Here is a 22,711-nt window from a genome sequence, read left to right as displayed (position 1 = left end):
AAGGTGTCATGTGAGAGTACTTTTAACAAATGGATGCTTAAGCAATGTACCTTTAAGAAATGCAGCAGCGCTTCCGGTTGCGGCTATGCGGAGCTAAGCCGCACGTTCGGCAGCTCCCGCTATTTAGGGACTTTTGGGCCGATTTGAGGGCCCCAAACAGCGCTGTTTCAACTAATCCCGGTGGGGGAAGGTGTCTAGAGGAGCTTTTCCCATAATTTATGGTGCTCACCCGGAGTGGGACGAAGGAAAAAGCTGCAGTAGCTCCCCAAGAAAAGCTGGGGAAGAAGGACAAAATGGCGGCCAGCGGGACACCCGAGGACTGGTGGAAGTGGGCGCAGGAGCAGCAGGCCTCTCTTCTGTGCTGTTTTGCGGAGCTGAAGGCTGAGTTGCTGAACTCCATGAATGCAACTACCAACAAGGTGCTTGGGACCCAGGCAGCCCAGGAGGTGTCTATTCGGGAGTTGCAGCAGCAGGCCGTTGAAAGGGAGGTGGAGGCCGTGGGGAAAGTAGAGTTGCACGAGGCACTTCACAAAAAGTGGCAAGACGGCTTGGAGGAGCTGGACGTTCGCACGAGGCAAAAGAATTTGAGGATCATGGGCCTGGCGGAGGGGCTGGAGGGGTCGGATCTCCCGGCCTATGTGACCACAAAGCTGAGCTTGTTGATGGGAGCGGAGTCCTTCCATTTGCCCCTGGAGCTTGAGGGAGCTCACAGAGTGATGGCCAGGAGGCCCAAGGCAAATGAGCCCCCAAGGGCGGTGCTGGTGCAGTTCCATCGATTCAGTGACCGAGAGTGTGTGCTGCGCTGGGCCAAGAAAGAGAGGAGCAGCAAGTGGGAGAATTCGGTAGTGAGAATCTACCAGGACTGGAGTGCGGAGGTGGCTAAGCGGCGAGCCGGGTTCAACCGGACGAAGGCAGTGCTTCATGCCAAGCAGGTCAGGTTTGGAATGCTGCAGCCTGCGCGCCTATGGGTGACATACAAGGACCGGCACCACTACTTCGAGTCCCCGGAGGAGGTGTGGGCCTTTGTACAGGCGGAGAAGCTGGACTCGAACTAGGGTCTGGGGACACACTATGGCCGTTGCTGTTTTCGCTGTTGCTATTTTTTCAACTTTGACATGTGTGTTTTGTATGCTGGTTTTCTTTTTGCTCTGTTTACGGGTGGGTTTGTCTGTTGGGTATGGTTGTGGGTTAGGTGGGGAATGTTGGGGGATTGTGTTTTATATGTTCTCTTCTGTACGGGGCTGGGGGTTGGGGTGAAACTGGATTTTGGGGAACTGCGTCAGAAGGGTGGGGTGTGGCAGTGTGAAAGCGCGGGCTTTCCTCTGGTTTCCCGCGCTGCGGGGCAGGGGGAGTGGAGCTGGCAGTGGGGGCGGGGCCTCTACTGGTCTTCTTTCCCGCGCTGAAGCGGTACCAAGAAGGTGTGGGCCGGGAGGGGATGGGCTTTGGCGGAAGCTGCCGTGGTTAGCAGAAGTCAGCTGACTCACGGAAGTACTTTGGAGGGTGCGTCGCGGCTAGGAGGGGTCCTAGCCTGGGGGGGGGGGGGGGGGGGGGGGTTGCTGCTGGAATGACCAGGAAGGAGCTGGTGTGGGCCGGGGGGGTAAAGGAGAGGCATTATCGCCATGGGGAACGGGTCGGGCGGGGAATGCTGGCCTGGAGCAAACATTCGATAAGCTATGGCTGGCCGGCGGGGGAGGGGTGCGGGTTGCCCTCTGATCCGGCTGATTACCTGGAACGTGAGGGGGCTGAATGGGCCGGTTAAGAGAACCAAGGTATTTTCTCATCTGAGGGGGTTGAAGACGGACGTGGCCATGCTCCAGGAGACCCACTTGAAGGTGGCGGACCAGGTTCGTCTGAGGAAGGGGTGGGTGGGGCAGGTTTTTCACTCAGGATTGGATGCGAAGAACCGGGGGGTGGCGATTCTGGTGGGGAAGAGGGTGGCGTTCGAGGCGGCTGAGGTGGTGTCGGACAAGGAGGGCAGATATATCATGGTGAAGGGTAGGCTGCAGGGAGAGAAGGTGGTGCTGGTTAATGTATATGCACCGAATTGGGATGATGCTGGCTTCATGAGGCGCTTGTTGGGCCGCATCCCGGACTTGGAGGTTATGGGGGGAGATTTCAACACAGTGCTGGATCCCACACTGGACCGGTCCAGTTCAAGGACGGGTAGGAGACCGGCGGCGGCCAAAGTACTGAGGGGATACATGGACCAGGTGGGAGGGGTGGATCCCTAGAGGTTTGGGAGACCGAGAGCGCGGGAGTATTCCTTTTTCTCTCATGTCCATAGGGTTTATTCACGAATAGACTTTTTCGTCCTGAGCAGGGCTTTGATTCAGAGGGTGCAGGATGCCGAGTATTCGGCCATAGCGATTTCAGACCATGCTCCGCACTGGGTTGATTGGAGATGGGGGAGGCGCGTGACCAGCGCCCGCTCTGGCGCCTGGATGTGGGGATGCTGGTGGATGAGGTGTGTAGGAGGGTTCAGAGAAGTATTGAGGGGTATCTGGATACCAATGATACGGGGGAGGTCCGGGTGGGGATGGTCTGGGAGGCTCTGAAAGCAGTGATCCGGGGGGAGCTGATCTCCATCTGGGCCCACAGGGAAAGGAGGGAGAGGAAGGAGAGGGAGAGACTGGTGGGGGAGCTCCTGGATGTGGACAGGAGATATGCGGAGGCACCGGAGGAAGGGTTGCTGGGGGAACGGCGCAGTTTGCAGGCCAAATTTGACTTGTTGACCACCAGAAAGGCGGAGACACAGTGGAGGAGGGCGCAGGGCACGGTATATGAGTATGGGGAGAAGGTGAGCAGGATGTTGGCGCATCAGCTCCGTAGGCGAGATGCGGCTAGGGAAATTGGTGGAGTGAAGGATGGGGGTGGAAATATAGTGCAGAAGGGGACAGAAGTAAATGGGGTCTTTAGGGACTTCTACGAGGAACTGTACCGGTCGGAACCTCCGATGGGGAGAGAGGGGATGGAGAGCTTCATGAACAGGCTGTGTTTCCCAAGGGTTCAAGAGGGGCTGGTAGAGGGGCTGGGGGCGCCGATAGAGCTGGAGGAGCTAGTCAGGGGGATTGGACAAATGCAGTCAGGTAAGGCCCCGGGGCCGGACGGGTTCCCGGTGGAATTTTACTTAAAGTATGCGGACCTGGTGGGCCCCCTGCTGGTGCGAGCTTTCAATGAGGCATGGGAGGGGGGGCTTTGCCCCCGACGATGTCGCGGGCACTGATCTCTTTGATCCTAAAGCGGGATAAGGACCCCTTGCAGTGTGGATCATACAGGCCTATCTCGCTCCTCAATGTAGACGCTAAGTTGCTGGCGAAGATCCTGGCCACCAGGATAGAGGATTGTGTGCCAGAGGTGATACACGAAGATCAGACAGGATTTGTCAAGGGGCGGCAGCTCAACACGAATGTGCGGAGACTGCTAAATGTTATCATGATGCCGGCAGTGGAAGGGGAGGCGGAGATAGTGGTGGCGCTGGACGCAGAGAAAGCGTTTGATAGAGTTGAGTGGGGGTACCTGTGGGAGGTGCTGGAGCGGTTTGGATTTGGGGAGGGATTCATCAAATGGGTGAGGCTGCTCTACGCGGCTCCGATGGCGAGTGTAGTTACAAATGGAAGGAGATCGGAGTACTTTAGGCTCTATCGTGGGACCAGGCAGGGGTGCCCCCTGTCCCCCTTGCTCTTTGCACTGGCGATTGAACCTTTGGCTATGGCATTGAGGGAGTCAGGGAGATGGAGGGGTCTGGTGCGGGGTGGGGAAGAACACCAGGTATCGCTGTATACGGACGACCTGCTGTTGTATGTGGCGGATCCAGAGGGGGGAATGCCGGGGGTGATGGAGCTGTTAGCGGAATTTGGGGGCTTCTCGGGCTATAAGCTAAATTTAGGAAAGAGCGAGGTATTTGTAGTGCACCCGGGAGATCAAGAGGAGGGAATTGGGAGGCTCCCGTTTAGGAGGGCAGTGAAGAGTTTCAGATACCTGGGGGTGCAGGTGGCCAGGAGTTGGGGGACTCTCCATAAGCTTAACTTCACCAGACTGGTGGAGCAGATGGAGGAGGAATTTAAAAGGTGGGACATGGTGCCGCTTTCGTTGGCGGGTAGAGTGCAGTCCGTCAAAATGACGGTTCTCCCGAGGTTCTTGTTCCTCTTCCAGTGTTTGCCCATCTTTATCCCGAGGGCCTTTTTTAGAAGGGTGACCAGCAGCATCATGAGCTTTGTTTGGGCTCATGGCACCTCGAGGGTGAAGAGGGTCTTCTTGGAGCAGGGTAGAGATGGGGGGGGGGGGGGGGGGGGGCGCTGTCGTTGCCCAATCTCTCAGGGTACTACTGGGCGGCAAATGTGTCGATGGTCCGCAAGTGGGTGATGGAGGGGGAGGGGGCAGCATGGAAACAGATGGAGAGTGCGTCCTGTGGGGATACAAGCCTGGGGGCCCTGGTAACGGCACCGTGTCCGCTCCCTCCCACGAGGTATACCACGAGTCCGGTGGTGGCGGCTACCCTCAAGATTTGGGGGCAGTGGAGGCGACATAGGGGAGAAGTGGGGGGCTCGATGGAGGCTCCGTTACTGGGGGAACCATAGGTTTGTCCCGGGGAACATAGATGGGGGATTTTAGGGTTGGCACAGAGCGGGCATCAGACAGCTGAGGGACCTGTTTATCGACTGGAGGTTTGCGAGCCTGGGGGAGTTGGAGGAGAAATTTGGGCTCCCCCCGGGGAACATGTTCAGGTATCTGCAGGTAAAGGCATTTGCTAGACGGCAGGTGGAGGGATTCCCTGCGCTTCCCGCGAGGGGGGTGAGGGACAGGGTGCTTTCAGGGGTCTGGGTCGGAGAGGGGAAGATATCCGATATCTACAAGGTTATGCAGGAGGTGGAGGAGGCGTCAGTAGAGGAGCTGAAAACTAAGTGGGAGGGGGAACTGGGGGAACAGATCGAAGACGGGACATGGGCTGATGCCCTGGAAAGGGTTAATTCTTCCTCCTCGTGTGCGCGGCTTAGCCTCATCCAATTCAAGGTGCTGCACCGGGCCCATATGACTGGGACGAGGATGAGTAGGTTCTTTGGGGATGAAGAGAGGTGTGTCAGGTGCTCGGGGAGTCCAGCGAACTATGCCCATATGTTCTGGGCATGTCCGGCACTGGAGGAGTTCTGGAAGGGGGTGGCGAGGACGGTGTCAAGGGTGGTGGGATCCAGGGTCAAGCCAGGATGGGGACTCGCGATTTTTGGGGTTGGGGTGGAGCCGGGAGTGCAGGAGGCAAAAGAGGCCGGTGTGCTGGCCTTTGCGTCCCTAGTAGCCCGGCGAAGGATCTTGCTACAATGGAAGGATGCGAGGCCCCCAAGCGTGGAGACCTGGATCAATGACATGGCGGGTTTTATTAAGCTAGAGAAGGTCAAATTCGCCCTGAGAGGATCGGTACAAGGGTTCTTCAGGCGGTGGCAACCTTTCCTCGACTTTCTGGCTCAACAATAGGGTACTGGGATAGTAGCAGCAGCAACCCGGGGGAGGGGGACGATGACTGTGTTTGTTTATTTTATTTTATTTTGTTTATTTAATTTTTAAAAAAATTTTTTTGTATTTTTTAAATTTAGAGTACCCAATTAATTTCTTCCAATTAAGGGGCAATTTAGCGTGGCCAATCCACCTATCCTGCACATCTTTGGGTTGTGGGGGCGAAACCCACGCAAACACGGGGAGAATGTGCAAACTCCACACGGACAGTGACCCGGAGCCGGGATCGAACCTGGGACCTCGGCGCCGTGAGGCAACAGGGCTAACCCACTGCGCCACCGTGCTGCCCCTTGTTTATTTAATTTTAACTTATTGTTAAGTTCTCTTGTTGGGGTTTGGGGGGGGGGATCTGATACATGTGTTGATATGGTTTGGGGGGTGTTAAGGTTGTTATGGGGTATTTTGTTGCATTTTATTGTTTGTTGTTATATTTTTATATTTTCTGTAAAAAATTCCAATAAAAATTATTTTTTTAAAAAGAAATGGAGCAGCTCATATTACTGAAGTGATGTCAGAAGGTGGGGGGAGCTGAGCTGAGCTCACTTCTGCTTTTTGGGAGTTTTAGTTTCAGTTTGAGGAAAAGAGCTTGGGTGTGTCTGTGTTTTGCAGTGAGCTGGATCTGCTGTGGTCTCTGCCAGGAAAGACTATCTCTGAATCATTTGGGTGATTTAAACTCATAATAGTAATGTCTTTAACCTGATGTGTTTCTGTTGTTTAAAGGTGTCAAGTTTTTTGGAGGTTTGAAGGAACATTTTGAGGGATTATTTAGTGTTGTATTATTTTCGGGGTTATCTTTGAAGTAAGGGGTGTTAAGAGATCCAATGTTTATTTTAAAAGGTTAAGTTGATTCATGCAATAAACATTGTTTTGTGTTTAAAAACCCACGTGTCCATAATTGTAATACCACACCTGGAGACCAAGCCGTGTACTTCAAAAGCAACAATACATTAAAGGGAGAGATTGGTTGAACTCCACGATATATTTTGGGGTTCTGAAAATGCCACTCCCATAACAAAGGGAAAATTCGTCCTGAGGTGCCTTGCTGCTTTAAAAGAAATGTAGTCCAGAGAATTGCTTTGATTTGAAAGTTAAAGCTGCAAATAATTTGATAGTTGCCCCTAGCCAATGATATTTTAATGCTTTGGATGTTGAAGATCTCCACAAAGCCATCAAGAATGCGAAGAGACAATGCCAGACTAAGCTAGAGTCACAGACTAATGGACTCTCGTTGGTTGTAGCAAGGCTTAAACAACATAACGGGCTACAAAGCAAAGCCAAGTAGAATTTCCAGCGGCAGCGCACCCCTCACTAATGAACTCAATGCATTCTATGCTCGGTTCGAGCAGGAAACCATCAGACCGTTGTCAACTGCCCCAGCAGCCTCGGACACACCCATACCTACCATCACAGTTTCTGAAGTCAGATCGGCCTTCTTGAAAGTGAACCCTAGGAAAGCAATGGGTCTGTCGGAGTCCCTGGTCGTGCTCTCAGAACCTGCGCGGAGCAACTGGTAGGTGTGTTAACAGACATCTTCAACCTCTCCCTCCTCCGTTCCGAGGTCCGCACCAGCTCAAGACCACCACCATTATACCGGTGCCAAAGAACCACCAGACAACGTGCCTCAATGACTACCGTCCGGTGCCCTTGACATCTATTATTATGAAATGCTTCAAGAGGTTGGTCATGAGACACATCAACTCCATTCTCCCAGAATGCTGCAATTCGCATACCGGCACAAACAGTCCACAGCAGATGCCATCGCCATGACCCTACACTCCCACGTCAGACTCCTATTTATTGACTTAAGCTCTGCCGTCAATGCCATAATCCCAGACAAGCTCGTATCAAAATTCCAAAACCTAGGACTGCGCTCCTCCCCATCGAGCAGCCTCCCCGGACAGGCGCCAGAATGTGGCGACTAGGGGCTTTTCACAGTAACTTCATTGAAGCCTACTCGTGACAATAAGCGATTTTCATTTTCATTTCATCTCCTATGCCCCATAGACTACAATCAGTAAGGATAAACAACAACACCTCTGCCACGATATTCCTCAATAACGGGGCCCTGCAAGGCTGCGTACTTAGCCGCCTACGATACTCCCTATACACACACGACTGGGAGGCAAAATTTAGCTGCAACTCCATCTCCAAGTTTGCTGATGACACGACATTGGATCGGATCTCGAACAACGATGAGTCAGAGTACGGGAGGGAAATAGAAACCCTAGTGGCATGGTGTAACGACAACAATCTCTCTCTCAATGTCAGCAAAACTAAGGAGCTGGTCATTTCCTTCAGGAAGCAAAGTATCGTACACACCCCTGTCTGCATCAATGGTGCAAAGGTGGAGATGGTTGACAGCTTCAAGTTCCTAGATGTGCACATCACCAACAATCTGTCCTGGTCCACACGTCAACGTTACGACCAAGAAAGCACAACAGAGCCTATACTTTCTCAAAACTAAGAAAATTTGCATGTCCACATTGACTCTTACCAATTTTTACAAACGCAGCATAGAAAGCATCCTATCTTGCTGCATCACAGCCTGGTATAGAAACTGCTCGGCCCAAGACCGTAAGAAACTACAGAGAGTCGTGAACACAGCCCAGTTCATCATGCGAACCCAACTCGCATCCATTGACTCTGTCTACACCTCCTGTTGCCTTGGGAAAGCAGGCGGCATAATCAGAGACCCCTCCCACCCGGGTTATTCACTCTTCCAACTTCTTCCATTGAGCAGGAGATGAAAAAATCTAAGAATACGCACGAACAGGTTCAAAAACAGCTTCTTCCCCACTGTTACCAGACTCCTGAATGACCCTCTTATGGACTGAACTGATCTCTCCACATATTTTCTCTACTGAGTAGTAGTACACTCCGTATGGTTCACCCGATGCCTGTGTCTATGTATTTACATTGCGTATTTATGTATCTCCTGTTTTTTCATGTATGGTACGATCTGTTTGGACTGTACGCAGAACAATAATTTTCACTGCATCAGTACATGTGACAATAAATCAAAATCAATTAATCAATCTGGACACACAATTTAAAGTGTCAAGGGGGGAAAGGAAGGCAATAATTTCATTCCGTGGGCCTTGGAATGTAGCATCACTATGGAGATGGGCAGTTTAAGAAACCTCTAGGGTTTCAATTTATCTTTAAAAAAATATGAGTACCGTGTAAAGTGTAAAAATGATGGGCGCGGTGTAACCGAATCGGTACAGAGTTCATAACAAAATTAAGAGAAGTGCTTGGCAGGATCAAAACATAGAGGCAGCAAATGTATGGAAACAAATAGCATAGCTTACAAATTACCTTGGTTCACATGCATGTTTAGGCTTACAATAAAGACTGAAAACATATCCCTTGCTTTAAAAAAACCTTGACTGTAGTCAAAGCCGTCATAGTAAAACTACAACTTCAGAAGAAAATCACTCGTGCTTAACCTTTATTATTTAAGATCAAAGCTGCAGCTAGGGAATACAAACTTTGTTTATTAGAGTTTGGAGTTAGCATTATTCTGGTGGTTTCTTGCTTCAAATTCCATGTTCTTATCTTTCAACCCAAACCTCTGCATTTTAACTGTAAAAGGTCAAGTCTCCAGCTGCTTTGAGTATTTGCTCTTAAACTAATCATCCTTTCTTCTCTTCTCATAAGGAATACCATGCTGACAAACCTCCTTTAGCTCCAGAAAATAGCATGGCAAGATCATGTTATCTCAGTAAAAATAGATAGGATTGCAGCAACAGAACCGAAGACAAGTTGGTTAATTAAGCGATGAGACACGGTGGCTGCACACCCACAAGTATATGTTTGTTTTCTCAACACTTTCAGAAATTGCATAAGTAGTGGTTAACTCTCAAATTATTCATCATTTTCAAATCTCAAGCATGGCAAGAACTATCAGCAGCTTGGCTTTCAATACTGGTGACCTTGCTATATGGGCTGCCCACATCTGCTTCTTTGATCTACAACACTTGTAAATCATGCACATCATAAAGCCTGGCATATACATTCCCAATTAAGTTATTCTATGGCTGATGAGCTATCTAGTTTCCACTCAAACTATCCTTTGCTGTGTTTTTTCAAAAGAAGGAAGTGTCAGGCTATCGGTGTCACTGATAGTCGAGTTGTTCTTCTGGCGAAGGTGTTCCACACATGGAGTTAATTCGTCACAGCACCTTAATATAGCCGAACGACATAATACAGCTGAACGACATGCTATCTTTTATTTCAAATTAGGTCATGGGATGTGGCCATCACCAGCAAGGCCAGCATTCCCAACTTTAATTGGCCTTCAGCGGCCAAGAAACCAATGGCTGAAATTTCCTCCATGTACCTCTCCTCCTCCTCAGGGACACGTCTTAAACTCTACCTTGTTTGCCCAGTCTTCCCTAATATTTCCTCATGTAGCTGCGTGTCAAATTATGTTTGATAACACTGCTGTGGCGTACGTTGGGATGTTTTATTATGCTAAAAGGCACAGTATAAAAACAAGCTCTTGTTAAGAGTCAATACGATGGAGTGGGACTGGAGTTACTGAAAACACAAAATGAAGACACAGCAGGTTTCCTTTCCCAATGGATGTTAGTGAAGTAGCTGGGCTAAGACAACTTAAAACAGCTGTGTGCTCACCCTTAATTCAACTTTAGCAAATCTTTGGTGGGATTTGAACTCATTCTCAGAAATATTTGTCCGGACCTTTGAACATCAGTGCAGTCACAAAACTGCACAACTGAATAGGTGATTCTTTTCACCTGATTCTTTTCCATGAACTTTCGAGATTCCGTAACGGTTTATTCTTTGTATCAATTACCACCTCAACTCCTCATCTAGCCCTATTCCATTTTAAAATCCACCAGCTTCCTTCAAGTCACATACCCTCAGTGCTCACAATTTCCAATCTCCTCATACTGCACTTGTTGAATCACCACCATCGTGATCTCCTCCATGTCCTCTAATAGGGCAATTGAAGTATTTTTACGTGCCTCACAAACATAGCAGAAGTGACACCCATTACTATTTGATGGCTCCACCGCTACCCCTCCTTCATTTATCATTCTTGGCACCACTACTTCCATGACTCCCACTCCCATGACAGGGCTGCATGATAGCACAGTGGTTAGCACTGTTGCTTTACAGCGCCAGGGACACGGGTTCGATTCCTGGCTTGGGTCACTTTCTGTGCGGAGTCTGCACAGTCTCTCAGTGCCTGCCCGGGTTTCCTCCGGGTGGTCCGGTTTCCTCCCACAGTCCATAGATTTGCAGGTTAGGTGGATCGAGCACGCTAAACTGCCCTGTAGTGTCCAAATGTTAGGTGGGGTTGCTGTGTTACGGGGATAGGGTGGAGGTGTGGGCTTAGATAGGGTGCTCTTTCAGGGGCCGGTGTAGACTTGATAGGTCGAATGGCCTCCTTCTGCACTGTAAATTCCATATGATTCTATATGACCTCAAATAGAAGTAAGTCTCCACCATCCAATAAACATCCTCAGTTTCAAGAAAAACACTTATTTTCTCAATTACTCTTAAATCTCACGTGCAGCCAATGGGACTGATTGGTAGCTCTTTGAAAGAGAGAACCAGCACGGATGTGATATGCTAAGTGACTCCCCATTATGTTGTACGACTCCAATGTTGTATTAAAAGCCCAATTCCATTAAAGATTTTAATCTTAATTTAAGGTCTGTAAAGCTCTTCTTTCACGCCGGGGACAGGATTTGTCAAAGCTATAACTCCGGAATACAATTCTTTTGTTACTCTTAACGCCCCAAGTCCTTGGCTCAGCTTACTTTCACTACTTCATAATACTACTATCAATACTTTCACTACTTCATAATACTACTATCAATACTTTCACTACTTCATAATACTACTGTCAATACTGTTCATCTTTATGCTTTATTCTTGCATCCCACACACTCATCCTACTTGCAAATTCTTGCTAGAATAAAATCAGGACACATCAAAGCATTTTCTACCCTTGCATGTTTAGAACCCAACAAGCTATGGAACTCATTGTTCCCCTAAAAGATTAAAAACTTGTAAACTCCAAGCTTGACACTATCTAACTCACCACCACTTGTTAATTTAACTCCATTTGTTTCCGGTGAGGGGCTTTTCACAGTAACTTCATTGAAGCCTACTTGTGACAATAAGTGATTATTATTATCTTCCATCTTCTGTATATTTCAGCTGATTCAAAACTTGGCTGGTCAGATTCTATCCCAGTTCAACACGCTCTTCAATTTTATTCTCATTGCCTATATTGGGATCCTATGCCACGACGTTTCAGGTTGCCTTCATCTTTAAACCCTCGCGTTTTGCGTGTCGCGTTTTGCGACAGGCCGCTCGGAGAATCGCTGCTCGCCGTTTTTCACGGCGACCGGCGATTCTCCGGCCCAGATGGCCCGTGCAGCCTGCCGAACCCGACCGGTTCACGCCGGTGCCAACCACACCTGGTCGCTGCCGGTGTGAACAGCGCGCAACCAGTGTTTGTGGGGCCTGTGGGGGGCGGAGGGAGGATCGAGCATCACGCGCGTGCTCAGGAGATGTCTGGCCCGTGATCGGTGCTCACCGATCGTCGGGCCGACGTCTCTAAAAGACGCAATCTTTTCCCTCCGCCGCCCCGCAAGGGGGGGGGAGGGAGAATAGAGGGCGTGGAGCGGTCTCCGACGCCGGAGTGAAACACTCCGGAGTGAAACACTCCGGGTTTCACTCCGGCGTCGGCTGTTTGTCTCCCGATGGGAGAATTCCGCCCGTTGTTCTTGGATCAACTTCTGCACACTACAATCAGTTTTTAACAAATATGGAAACAGGGCATGGATGAAAATAGTGTTAGAAATCCAGAGAAAGTAACAAATTATGGATTAACTATTTTATATTTCATAAGTTTAACAGTATTAGATTGATAAACTAACTAGCTTAGAAAGCATTTATTGGCGTGCTATCTAAAAATGAGAAGGGTGATTCAGTAGTAAATCTTTTGAATTAATGTAATAGCGAAAGGAATAAATAAACAATTTCTATTTTGCCCAGCTAAAAATATATTTTTATGAAAGCACAAAATAGAAAACTAACAAAATCTGTGTGCAAAAAGAAACCTTCACTTAATGAAGAGTTTGACTCGGTGTTTGTATATATTCTCGAAGTAACAAAATATGCAATTGCTAAAATATGTTGCAGCATGTCAGCATACCTCAAGTGCTCGAAATTACATTTTGCAGTTGCGGTGGCTCTATTCAATAAAAAGGTAGTCGATCTTACAGTGCAGGTTGTTATATAATTCACTGGCATCCTAAGCTATTATAAATAAATTACTTTACCAATAATTCTGACCATCCCATTGCTCTAATACAATTAATACTGTCAAACAATTAAGTGAAAAGGAAGACTTGCAAAATGATTTACAATGCAAACAGAATAATTATGTTGAGGTCTTATTACAGATACACCACATTAATGAATTATAATGCACCCTTACACCAGTTAAACATGAACTCACTGCAAGATTCAATGACTAAATGAACAAATTATATTAATAGATTGACCATGGCTAACCTGCAACATTTTCATCTAAGTTCCACAAAAGTCACCTTATCTACCAGGTATTTACTTCCAAATCTTGTAACTCTGATAATTCTGTAACTCGGATAATTCTGCATGCAATCTCTTTTTTTTCCTCCACTTTAACAATTCTACCTTTTGGAGCACAACTTTTCTTCTGTGCAGTAACATGGGTTACTTTCACTTGCTGCGTTTTACTCAGGGTCCCTTCACTTCCTGTCCTCTGTAGCTTTTCACCCAAGCTAAGTGTCTTTGATCTGTGGCTGGAATCTTCTTTCCTTGCTGCAGATAGCTTAGAAGCTGCAGTGACTGACGAAGGTTTCGCCAGTCGTGATGGCTTGGGCATTTTTATTTCTGCCCTATTCCTTTTTTTCCTGCAATCTGCTCGGTACACAAATTTTACATCCAAATAAACTCCTGCAGGCATCTGCTAGCTGCAAACCATCAGTGTGGCGTGCATGGCTCAACTGAGCTGAAATGTAGTGCAACAGTACAACATCGCTGATAGAAACAAAAAGGCACTGTGTGATTTCACAGACAGTTTATCAGACCTGTGGAATGTGGATGTGTTGGGATGAAGCCGATGACTAGCCTGCTGTTGGTGGGTTTCACCACGTAGCGGGAACAGATGCACTGTCAGATATTATTAAACCCTCCAGCAAGTAGAGACTAGACACTGGGCAGCACCAAAGCATACCAGGAATTTCACCTTCACCAGCCCTCCTCAGGTATGACAGGAAAAAAAAAACCAGATGTAAAGTCAGAAAGCAATAGATCATCATTTATTGTGACAGTCCAGTTCTCTCAATCAACTACAAAGTTGTTCAAAATATCTTCAGCACTCCACAGTTAAGATTTACTCTATAATTATCAAATACTTTTATCTGTCAGCATTAACTTGTTGATGGCTACTTATATCAATGCTACTGAACAGGACTGTACTAGTCATTCCAGATCTACCAAAAAGGTTTATTCAAAAACAGCAGGCACTTGGATTTTTAAGACCAAAAAAAATCCAAATTATTCAATTGATCGTGTGATTATTTCCGTAATGATCCACTACACCAGTGCATCTCAAACTATCTGATGTGGCGTACCGGCAGTTTTTTTTTTCAATGTGCCAGGGACCGGTGAGCGAAACAAGCCAATCCAGGATTACTGTCTCTTTCTTTTCTGGAAACACTCCAAGTACCGGCAGACAATGGCTCGCGTACCGGCACCGGTACCACACTTTGAGAAGCACTGCACTACACCATTAAAATCCTCTTGGAAAACTAAGTAGAAACAAGGAAGTACGGATCAGGTAATAATATTTAATCTGACCAATGAATGCAAAAATAAAAAGCTAGTTTCTAAACTTGTGGTACAAGGAGCGCCAAAAGATTAAAAGTCATGATTTATTTACAAAAGCCCGAAATCATGTACAAATACATAATTTTTGACAAAGTAGCATCATCTATTAATAGGACAAAAGTCAACAGCTCCTAACACATGAAAGCTCCAAACACACCAAGACAGTCACTGTGACGTTGGTTTCTTCATAATATTTCTGAACAAACTGCATTGCAAACTGTTGAAAAGCGAGATTATCACAATGCCTTTCCGGATACCCTCAAAGTGTATCTGGTTTCTGGCAGTCAATTTCTATTTTTCAAAGTGACAGAATCCGACACATAAAATTATGTGTTGAAAATCTTTCAGTGGAGAAAACTTCATTTTTGATTTCTCTCAAACCAACAATCCCAATTTGGTCTTTATTTAAAAACAGAAAAATCATTTAATGTTTCTAAAATATATTTTCTAACACTAACCATACACCAATGAACACAGTAGCTTCGGTAACATGCAACATAATTGAAATACTAGCGTTGGGGATGGGGGCAGAAAAAAAAACTAATTCACACAGCATGCTTTTGAATATGTTGCATAATTAAATTTAAATTTATAGATATAAAAATGCATCAACCTTAGTTACGAGGAAAAAACTGTTTTAGTGCACTACGTGTAACACATAGTCAGCATCTGATAAAGAAAATTCTCACTATTGTTTATTATTCAAAGATCGTAACTAGAACAGGTGAAAGGTAAAAAGAAACAAGGCACACATATACTCACTACATCAAAGAATACGTTGACATTATCAAACTCGCTGAACTGAATTACTACCTTAGTATGCCAGAAATTAGTTATCACACATTTAACGGTCAACTGTTCGGAATGTCAAGTAAACGGATTATAAATACTAATCCTTAAAACTGGCCCCTTTGAACCTTCCCATGGTTATTTTCAAACATTGTTCCAGGGAATTGCAATTGTACCAAATCGAAAGTGATTGACTATTTCTTTTTAATAACTCCTGCTGCATAAAGGTACAGAAACTAATTTATTTTGCGGTGTCATGTTAGTGTTGAATCATGGCTGGAGTGCAGCAGAATGTTCTTGAAAGTCAATATTTTAAGTGAATTCCTTCTGACCAATATTATCATTACATTTAATGGCTAATACAAAAATGATCCAGAAACACTATCGTGTGCGTATAGACTTAGACTTAACAAAGGTCTAGGCATGACTGAAATGTTGACAGCTGAAAATGGATTTCTCGTGGGTTTTACGCATTAACTGCCTTTTATTGTAACGTTGAAGGGCTGTCAGGACTTTAACACTAAAGGAACCAATACACTGCAGGGAGGATATAAGGAATGCCTGACTACACTCCAGTTATTTCTTCGGAGTTCAGGTGAGAACAAGCATTAAGTGACACAAGTACAGGTTAAAGCCTAGTTCTTTTTATTAAAGCAAGCAGAAGAACAGTAGCTGTAAATTATAAGTGCCTCCTTTAAAAATAACAACTATCCCAAATATGCTCTTTTCAATAAAGCAAAAATAATGACCTCATCACTGCAAGCCAACAATGTTTGTTGGACAATTTACAAATGGGAAAACCATTGTATTTTTCCAACTGAAACAGATTTCTCAAAAAAATCACCACACTCTTCATCTTTTAATGGCACCATCAACACTCCCCTTTGTCTTATGTCCATGACAAATGTGTTGATATCTTCTTTCCCCAACCTGATCCTGTTCTTCTATTCTGCCCCACCTCCTCCTCCCCACATTTCCAACTAAATAGTCTGTAGATTTCTACCTTGCTTCAGTTCTGTAGAAGAATCATTTGGATCTGAAATTTTGGGCTGGATTCTCCGAGCCTCTGCGGCGAAATCGTGTTAGGCGCAGGGGTGGAGAATGGCTGTTTACTCGAAAATCGGGACTGGCACCGCTGAAGCGATTCTGCAGTCCCCGGAGAATTGCTCGGGAATCCCTCACGCGCGATCCATGCAGCGCGGGTTGGGGGCCATTGACAGAGCTCTCTCTCCCGAAACGAAACGGCAACGTTTTGACGCTGACGTGGGGACATAGCCCCATTTTTGGAGAATCCAGCCCTTTAACCCTGGCCAGAATTCTCCGTTGAGATTCACTTTTCCCGCCAGCAGCGCACCCTCGCCTGTGGGTTTCCTGGCAGCATGGGGTGGATACAATGCAAAATCCCATTGACAAGTGGCACGGGGATAGAATCCGGGGCACACGCGGCTGGGGGAATGGAGAATCCTGCCCTTTGTTTCGCTCCACAGATGCTGCCAGACCTGCTGAGTTTATCCAGCATTTTGTTTTTATCACAAATCTATATTAAGTTTTTAAAATGTTACCGATATGATGGCCTATTTTAGGAACAGTGGGAATGTAAAAATGTGTTACTTTTGAAAGCAAATAGAAAGCAGGTGTTAACTAAAAAGGGAATATTCACTGCTAACTAAAATTGGTCAATATCAAAATGAATAGCATTTCCCACTGATACTTAGATCAATTTCTTATGCAAAACCAACCTACATTTCTATTCATCAAAACAAGGCGAGCTTACTCAGACACAGCACTTGGCATCCAGTGTCATTTGATGGTACATCACAATGCTAACTTGAACGATAGCACCAACAATTAAACACAGAACAAATAAACAATGTCAACCATTAACAGTAATTCTCCAATAAGTAGAACATTTAATGCATGTGTCATGTTTTAGTGCAGTTAATTTGGTTTGAAAAAAAAAATCAAATAAACCTTTTAGACACAGCCCCACTGGATGAACTACAGAAACTAATTGCAGGTATCTGTACAAATTGTATTCTCTTCTGGAATGTATGGAATGAAGGCCACGGCTACTATGAAATAATAATAATAATAATCGCTTATTGTCACAAGTAGGCTTCAATTAAGTTACTGTGAAAAACCCCAAGTTGCCACTTTCCGGCGCCTGTTCAGGGAGGCTGGTACAGGAATTGAACCCGCGCTGCTTGCACTGTTCTGCATTACAAGCTAGCTGTTTAGCCCACTGTGCTAAACCAGTCCCTATAATGGGGAAGTAATGAGATGTTCTACTCAAAATCTTCCTGCAGGCTAACAGGGTGGAAAATTATGCTTCAGTGGAACTTGACACATCACAAATCTACCTGGGTAAAGATTTCAAACCAAACGGAAAGAAGCATACAACCTGATAAAGCAAAACTGAAACGTTTTAAGTAAGGCCGAGCTGGAGAATTCCCACGACCGGGCCACGCTGCCCCTACGCCAGCACGCAATTCTCTGCAGAGCGGAGAATCGGCACCATTGGCGCATGCGGGTTTGGCGCGGCGCCGGCTGCTCTACGTGGCCGGCCTGCCGATTCTCAGGCTGTGATGGGCCGAGCGGCCGTCGTGGAAACGCTGAGACCCGCCGGCGCCGTTCAAACCTGCTCTCAGCCGGCGGAACTCAGCGTGGAAGGGTCGGGTGGCGGTTTGGCCCGTAATCGGGGCCCACCGATTGGCGGGCCGGCCTCTCTGGCTGGGGGCCTCCTTTCCTACAAGCCGGGCCCTGTAGTCCTGCGCCATGTTGTGTCGGGGCCAACGCGTTGAAGGAGGCCACTGCGCATGCATGCGTTGGCGCCGGTGCCACTGCGCATGTGCGGATTCTACGGTGCCCAATTCGCACCGGGATCGGGCCAGTGCCGTTCTGGCCCCCATAGCCAGAATTAGTCCCGGCAGCGGCCCATTCACTCCGTCATAAAACGCGATGGCGTTAACGGTGCGTGGACACTCTGCCGCGGGATGAGAGAATCCCACCCGCTATTTTTTAAATTTTCACAATTTAAAAAAAAAATCATAGCAGATGCAATTACGAGCACTAACCCAAATGTATTCACCCAGGCTAAGACTGCTTCAGTCTCATCCATAAATCACAAATCAACATTTATATCATTGCTTCCTAACTAAATCTACTGCAGTATACCAAGAAAACTTGAAATAAAAATGTTAACAAAAATCACAATGCTGCCTTCCAGTGCTGCTTTGTCAGTGCAATGTTGCTATCTTTTATCATGTATGGCATCAATGTGTTGTGCCCTAAATGCTACCACATCTTTCAGAAGATCAGCCAGTGCTGTTCAAGCAACTAATCTGGTTTATTTCTTCATTGAGACTCGGATACACATGTTACCTGACACCGTCTAAGGTCAAGAAAGACCACAAAGGACACGAGGTACCTTTTCTGTTACTTGCCGAGGCTGTACAAATACACCAATTGAAAACAAACTGCTCGCAAGAGAAGGCTGTTTTTCTTCCTGCAACAAGTGTGCAGCAGCCACCTTTTGGCAGATCCTTTCATGATTTGCACACGGAAGGCTGGATGATACAAAAACAGCATCGACATCAATTGAATCCACCACCCTCCTGTTGAGGGAAATAGAGTGTTTTTAAAAATTCCATTTCCACCTCAGCTCAGCTTCAGTCTCTCAAAACTTCCTGTCCTTGGAAGACTAGAACAAGCAGCTCCAAATTGGTCTAAAGCAGATGATCAAGGAGCTGCCGTTATGCATCAATTAGGAGTCAGCCTTTACAGTCGTATATGTAGTACATAGAACATAGAACAGTACAGCACAGAACAGGCCCTTCGGCCCTCAATGTTGTGCCGAGCCATGATCACCCTACTCAAACTCACGTATCCACCCTATACCCGTAACCCAACAACCCCCCCCCCCTTAACCTTACTTTTATTAGGACACTACGGGCAATTTAGCATGGCCAATCCACCTAACCCGCACATCTTTGGACTGTGGGAGGAAACCGGAGCACCCGGAGGAAACCCACGCACACAGGGGGAGGACGTGCAGACTCCACACAGACAGTGACCCAGCCGGGAATCGAACCTGGGACCCTGGAGCTGTGAAGCATTTATGCTAACCACCATGCTACCCTGCTGCCCTAGTAGAAGGGTCTGCTATATACAGGGTTAATGTGGGACTGAATAGAGTACCATCCACACAGTAATGCAAGGTGGCACATGACCTAGGGTCAGTGTGGTGTTCAGAGATATGTTAAGAGCCAAGATGGAGATAGCGCCATGCCTGTACCCGTTACTGTATATTTGTATATTGTTGAAAACAGTTAATAAAGACTTGTTGTTAACATACAGAAGATGACAAAGACGTCTCTAACAGACATGTTTTGCAACCACCATTCCAAAATCTAGAGCCAGGGAGTTGGAAAAACCACGGCTGATGCTTTCCAGTTTTTGTGCATTTTTTCTTAGTAATAACCCAGAGGCCAAGAGCCAGACTGTCATAGCAAGGTGATTTGGATTGTTAATTCATGAGAGAGAGAGGGGAGATTTGTAGCTCATCCATCACGGGCATGCCATTGTCAATGCTGCTTTGCAATGCAGGTTTGTTTTGGTTTTGAAACAATAGGAACCCCCCCAAGGGGTCAACTAGAAGAAATGCTAGTCACAGACAAGCATCTTAGGCAGTCAGAAAAAATATAATTTTCATTCAATGTTGACTGTTGTTTATCTATTCGAAGAGTAAGTTAGATCTAGAGAACTCTGTATATGAAGAAAGTTAGAAAGCTGAAATGTAAACAGAAAATGTCAAAGGTGCTGAGTAGGTCACGTGGAGAAGGATGCAGAGCTAATGTTTCAGGTCACTGGCCCTTCAGCAGTTCTGAAAGATCTTTCTCTCTCTCCACAGATGTCGCTTAACTTGAACATGTCCAGCATTTTTGTTCCTATTACTCGCAAACTCAGGTGTTTGAAAAATTTGTGATTAAACCCACCAATCTCACAGACCCAAGGGGGTCTATCTTGACAGTGTGTTGTGTCCAAATAGCAGTGGTAAAAAAAATGACTGCTTTTGCTTTTAAAAAAGCCTAGAACAGCTACCTTGAAATGTCAAGCTAGCGATGGTGAGCGCATGAATTAGTTGCGTTTCATTTTTATTAACAGAATAGGAAATTGACTGTTGCAACTGTGAAAGCTCTCTACATGAATAGATGAATGAACAGTATTGACATAATGGCTGGCATGAAGCAACGCCGACCTCAATAATGATGGGGGTGATACGACTCGATACCAGCAGTGAAAGGTGTTTTCCAGATCATAAACGGAGGTCTACTTCCAGGATTGACCAGTAACACAGACTATCTACTATATAAACACAAAATCAAATGATTCATATCAATATTGACGAGTTAACTTTTGGCATATGGGCGCCTCCCAATATTTCTGTGAAAGAATTAAAGTTTTGGGTATGGGGCTACGAGAACTTCAATGTAATCATATGCAGCTCACTTAATGGTTTACACTCTTTCTAAGGGAGTAAAAGAGGGGTCGCACCTCTCACAGGTGGGTTCACGGCATCCTTTGGAGGGGCTCACCCTGTGTTGGTTCTCACCTTCACCCAGTTCTCATCCATGGCTTCAAGCAGTGGTTAGCATGTGACATCGGGCACACCGCAAAAAACCACTTTGATGGGCAGGCCAAACCAGGCAAGGATAGTCATCTTTTCTTTTATCCTCGGCAACTTAAGGATTTGTCTACACTGGTATGTGAAGACTGATTGCAGCAAACTGGACGGAGAAAACCAGTCAAGGTGCAATGATTTTGAATGCAGGTCAGCATCGTGTGATGGAGCATGTGCAACTTGACAAGACAGATACCCTGGCCACCCAATGTATCCAGATCTACTGACAGCCATCTAGACTCACCTTGCAACTGGACCAAGTTAGGTCAGGATGAGAGTGAGGCTGACAATGAGCAACCATCCCTCACTATAATCCAGTTCATAATAGGTCTTGGGCATGATCCTCCTGCCCTGCTGAACGGAAAAGCAGCTCACCGAGGCGCAGCGTGGATCTACCTGGCTCGCAATGCCTCACGTGATTAAACGCAATCTCGCTCACAATGGGCGGGATCACTTTTTAGCAAATCTGCATATTAGAGCGTGGCAGTGAGCCTTACTCTAACGTGCAGTTTCCGGAGGTACCCGAGGCTTTGGGATTCAATCCCTTTGCCACGGGGATCTTGGGCGAGGGCTATTTGAGTACTGGTGCCCACAAACGGGGACGAAATGGAACAGCACGTGCGGGGGTCTCCAAGGGGATGAGAGCCCCCATCTGCATGCCTTTAGGCAGGGTGGTGCCCTGGCACTGTTGGTGATACACTGGTACCCTGGCACCTTGGTGCCAAGTTGGCACTGCCAAGATGCCAAGCTGGCATTATTTTCACATGTGCGATTGGGCAGTGGTTGCCCAGCGTGGGCGTTCGGGGAGTGGGAGACTCTCCCATGTTGCGTTCAGGCTGGAGGGGTGGGGTGAGAAAAGAGGTTGTTTTTTTTTGTGGGCCGCGGAGATCGGGACACCATTTTTAAATGGCGTCCCAATCTCTCACTGAACAGGGACTTCTGATGAGTGGAGCTCCCCGTTGTAAAGAAAAGTGGCTGAGTGACCTCAGCTGTGCGTTCCCTGTTCAGGCCCCTTATTCAAAGTGAGTCGAATTGAATAGTCATGTGTTTCTCGCACTGAGAGTGCTGGAAAACACACAGCTAAACATACTCACTCGGGGACTTTGTTTCCTTTTGGGAAGATCACTCCTATAGAGTCATAGAGGTCAACAGCACAGAAGAGACCATTTGTCCCATCACATCTGCAATGGTCAAAAACAGCCACCTAACCATTCTAATCCCATTTTCAAGCCTTTGGCCCATAGCCTGGTATCCCTTGGCATTGTAAGTGCACATCAAATTCTCGTTAAATGTTATGAGGGTCTCTGTCTCCTCCCTTTCTGCAGTGACTTCCAGACTCCCACCATCTTTAGATGGAAATGTTTTTCCTCACATCCCCTCTAAACCCCTTACCTTAACTGGTCATTGATCCCTCCACCAAGGGGAAAAGTGTCTTCATGTCTATTCTAGCTATGTCCCTCATAATTTTTTACATCTCAATCATACCCCCCCACCCCCCTCAGTCTCCTCTGCTCTAAGGGGAAAAAACCCAGTCTATCCAATCTCTCTTCACGACCAAAACTCTCCAGCCCAGGCAACATCCTGGTAAATCTCCTCTGCACCCTTTCCAGTGCTATCACATCCCTCCTACAATATGGATTCCAGAACTATACACAATACCCTGGATGAGACCTAACAAAGTCATGGTCAGCATCTTTCTAACATTTGCCATCCATCATCTATTTGTTACCAGTCCAGTGATGAAGGACGTGTGGCACAGTAGCAGGTGTGGATTCATTAGGAGAAAGAGTCACAAACTTGCACACTGGGGACTCGTGC

General features: G+C 46.7%; 1 protein-coding gene across 7 annotated transcripts in view; it reads right to left on the bottom strand.

Annotated features, from left to right (window-relative positions):
- The window catches only part of LOC119966444 (sickle tail protein homolog), a 764,531-nt gene that overhangs the window by 646,612 nt on the left and 95,208 nt on the right, over positions 1–22,711 (bottom strand). For 3 of the 7 annotated variants that reach the window (XM_038798119.1, XM_038798121.1, XM_038798120.1), the window contains exon 1: positions 13,207–13,563. The exons of 1 other annotated variant lie outside the window; for it this stretch is intronic. In XM_038798119.1, coding sequence (XP_038654047.1) covers positions 13,207–13,498 — 292 coding nt within the window. In that variant the 5' untranslated portion in view covers positions 13,499–13,563. Of the gene's footprint in view, positions 1–13,206; positions 13,566–22,711 lie in introns of those variants that run through there. 3 more of the 7 variants (XM_038798133.1, XM_038798134.1, XM_038798124.1) reach the window with 2 other exon arrangements.

Source organism: Scyliorhinus canicula, chromosome 5, assembly GCF_902713615.1.
Source record: "Scyliorhinus canicula chromosome 5, sScyCan1.1, whole genome shotgun sequence".
Lineage (NCBI taxonomy): Eukaryota > Metazoa > Chordata > Chondrichthyes > Carcharhiniformes > Scyliorhinidae > Scyliorhinus > Scyliorhinus canicula.
Note: the sequence above shows the minus strand (reverse complement) of the source record. Positions and strands in the feature narration are given on the sequence as shown.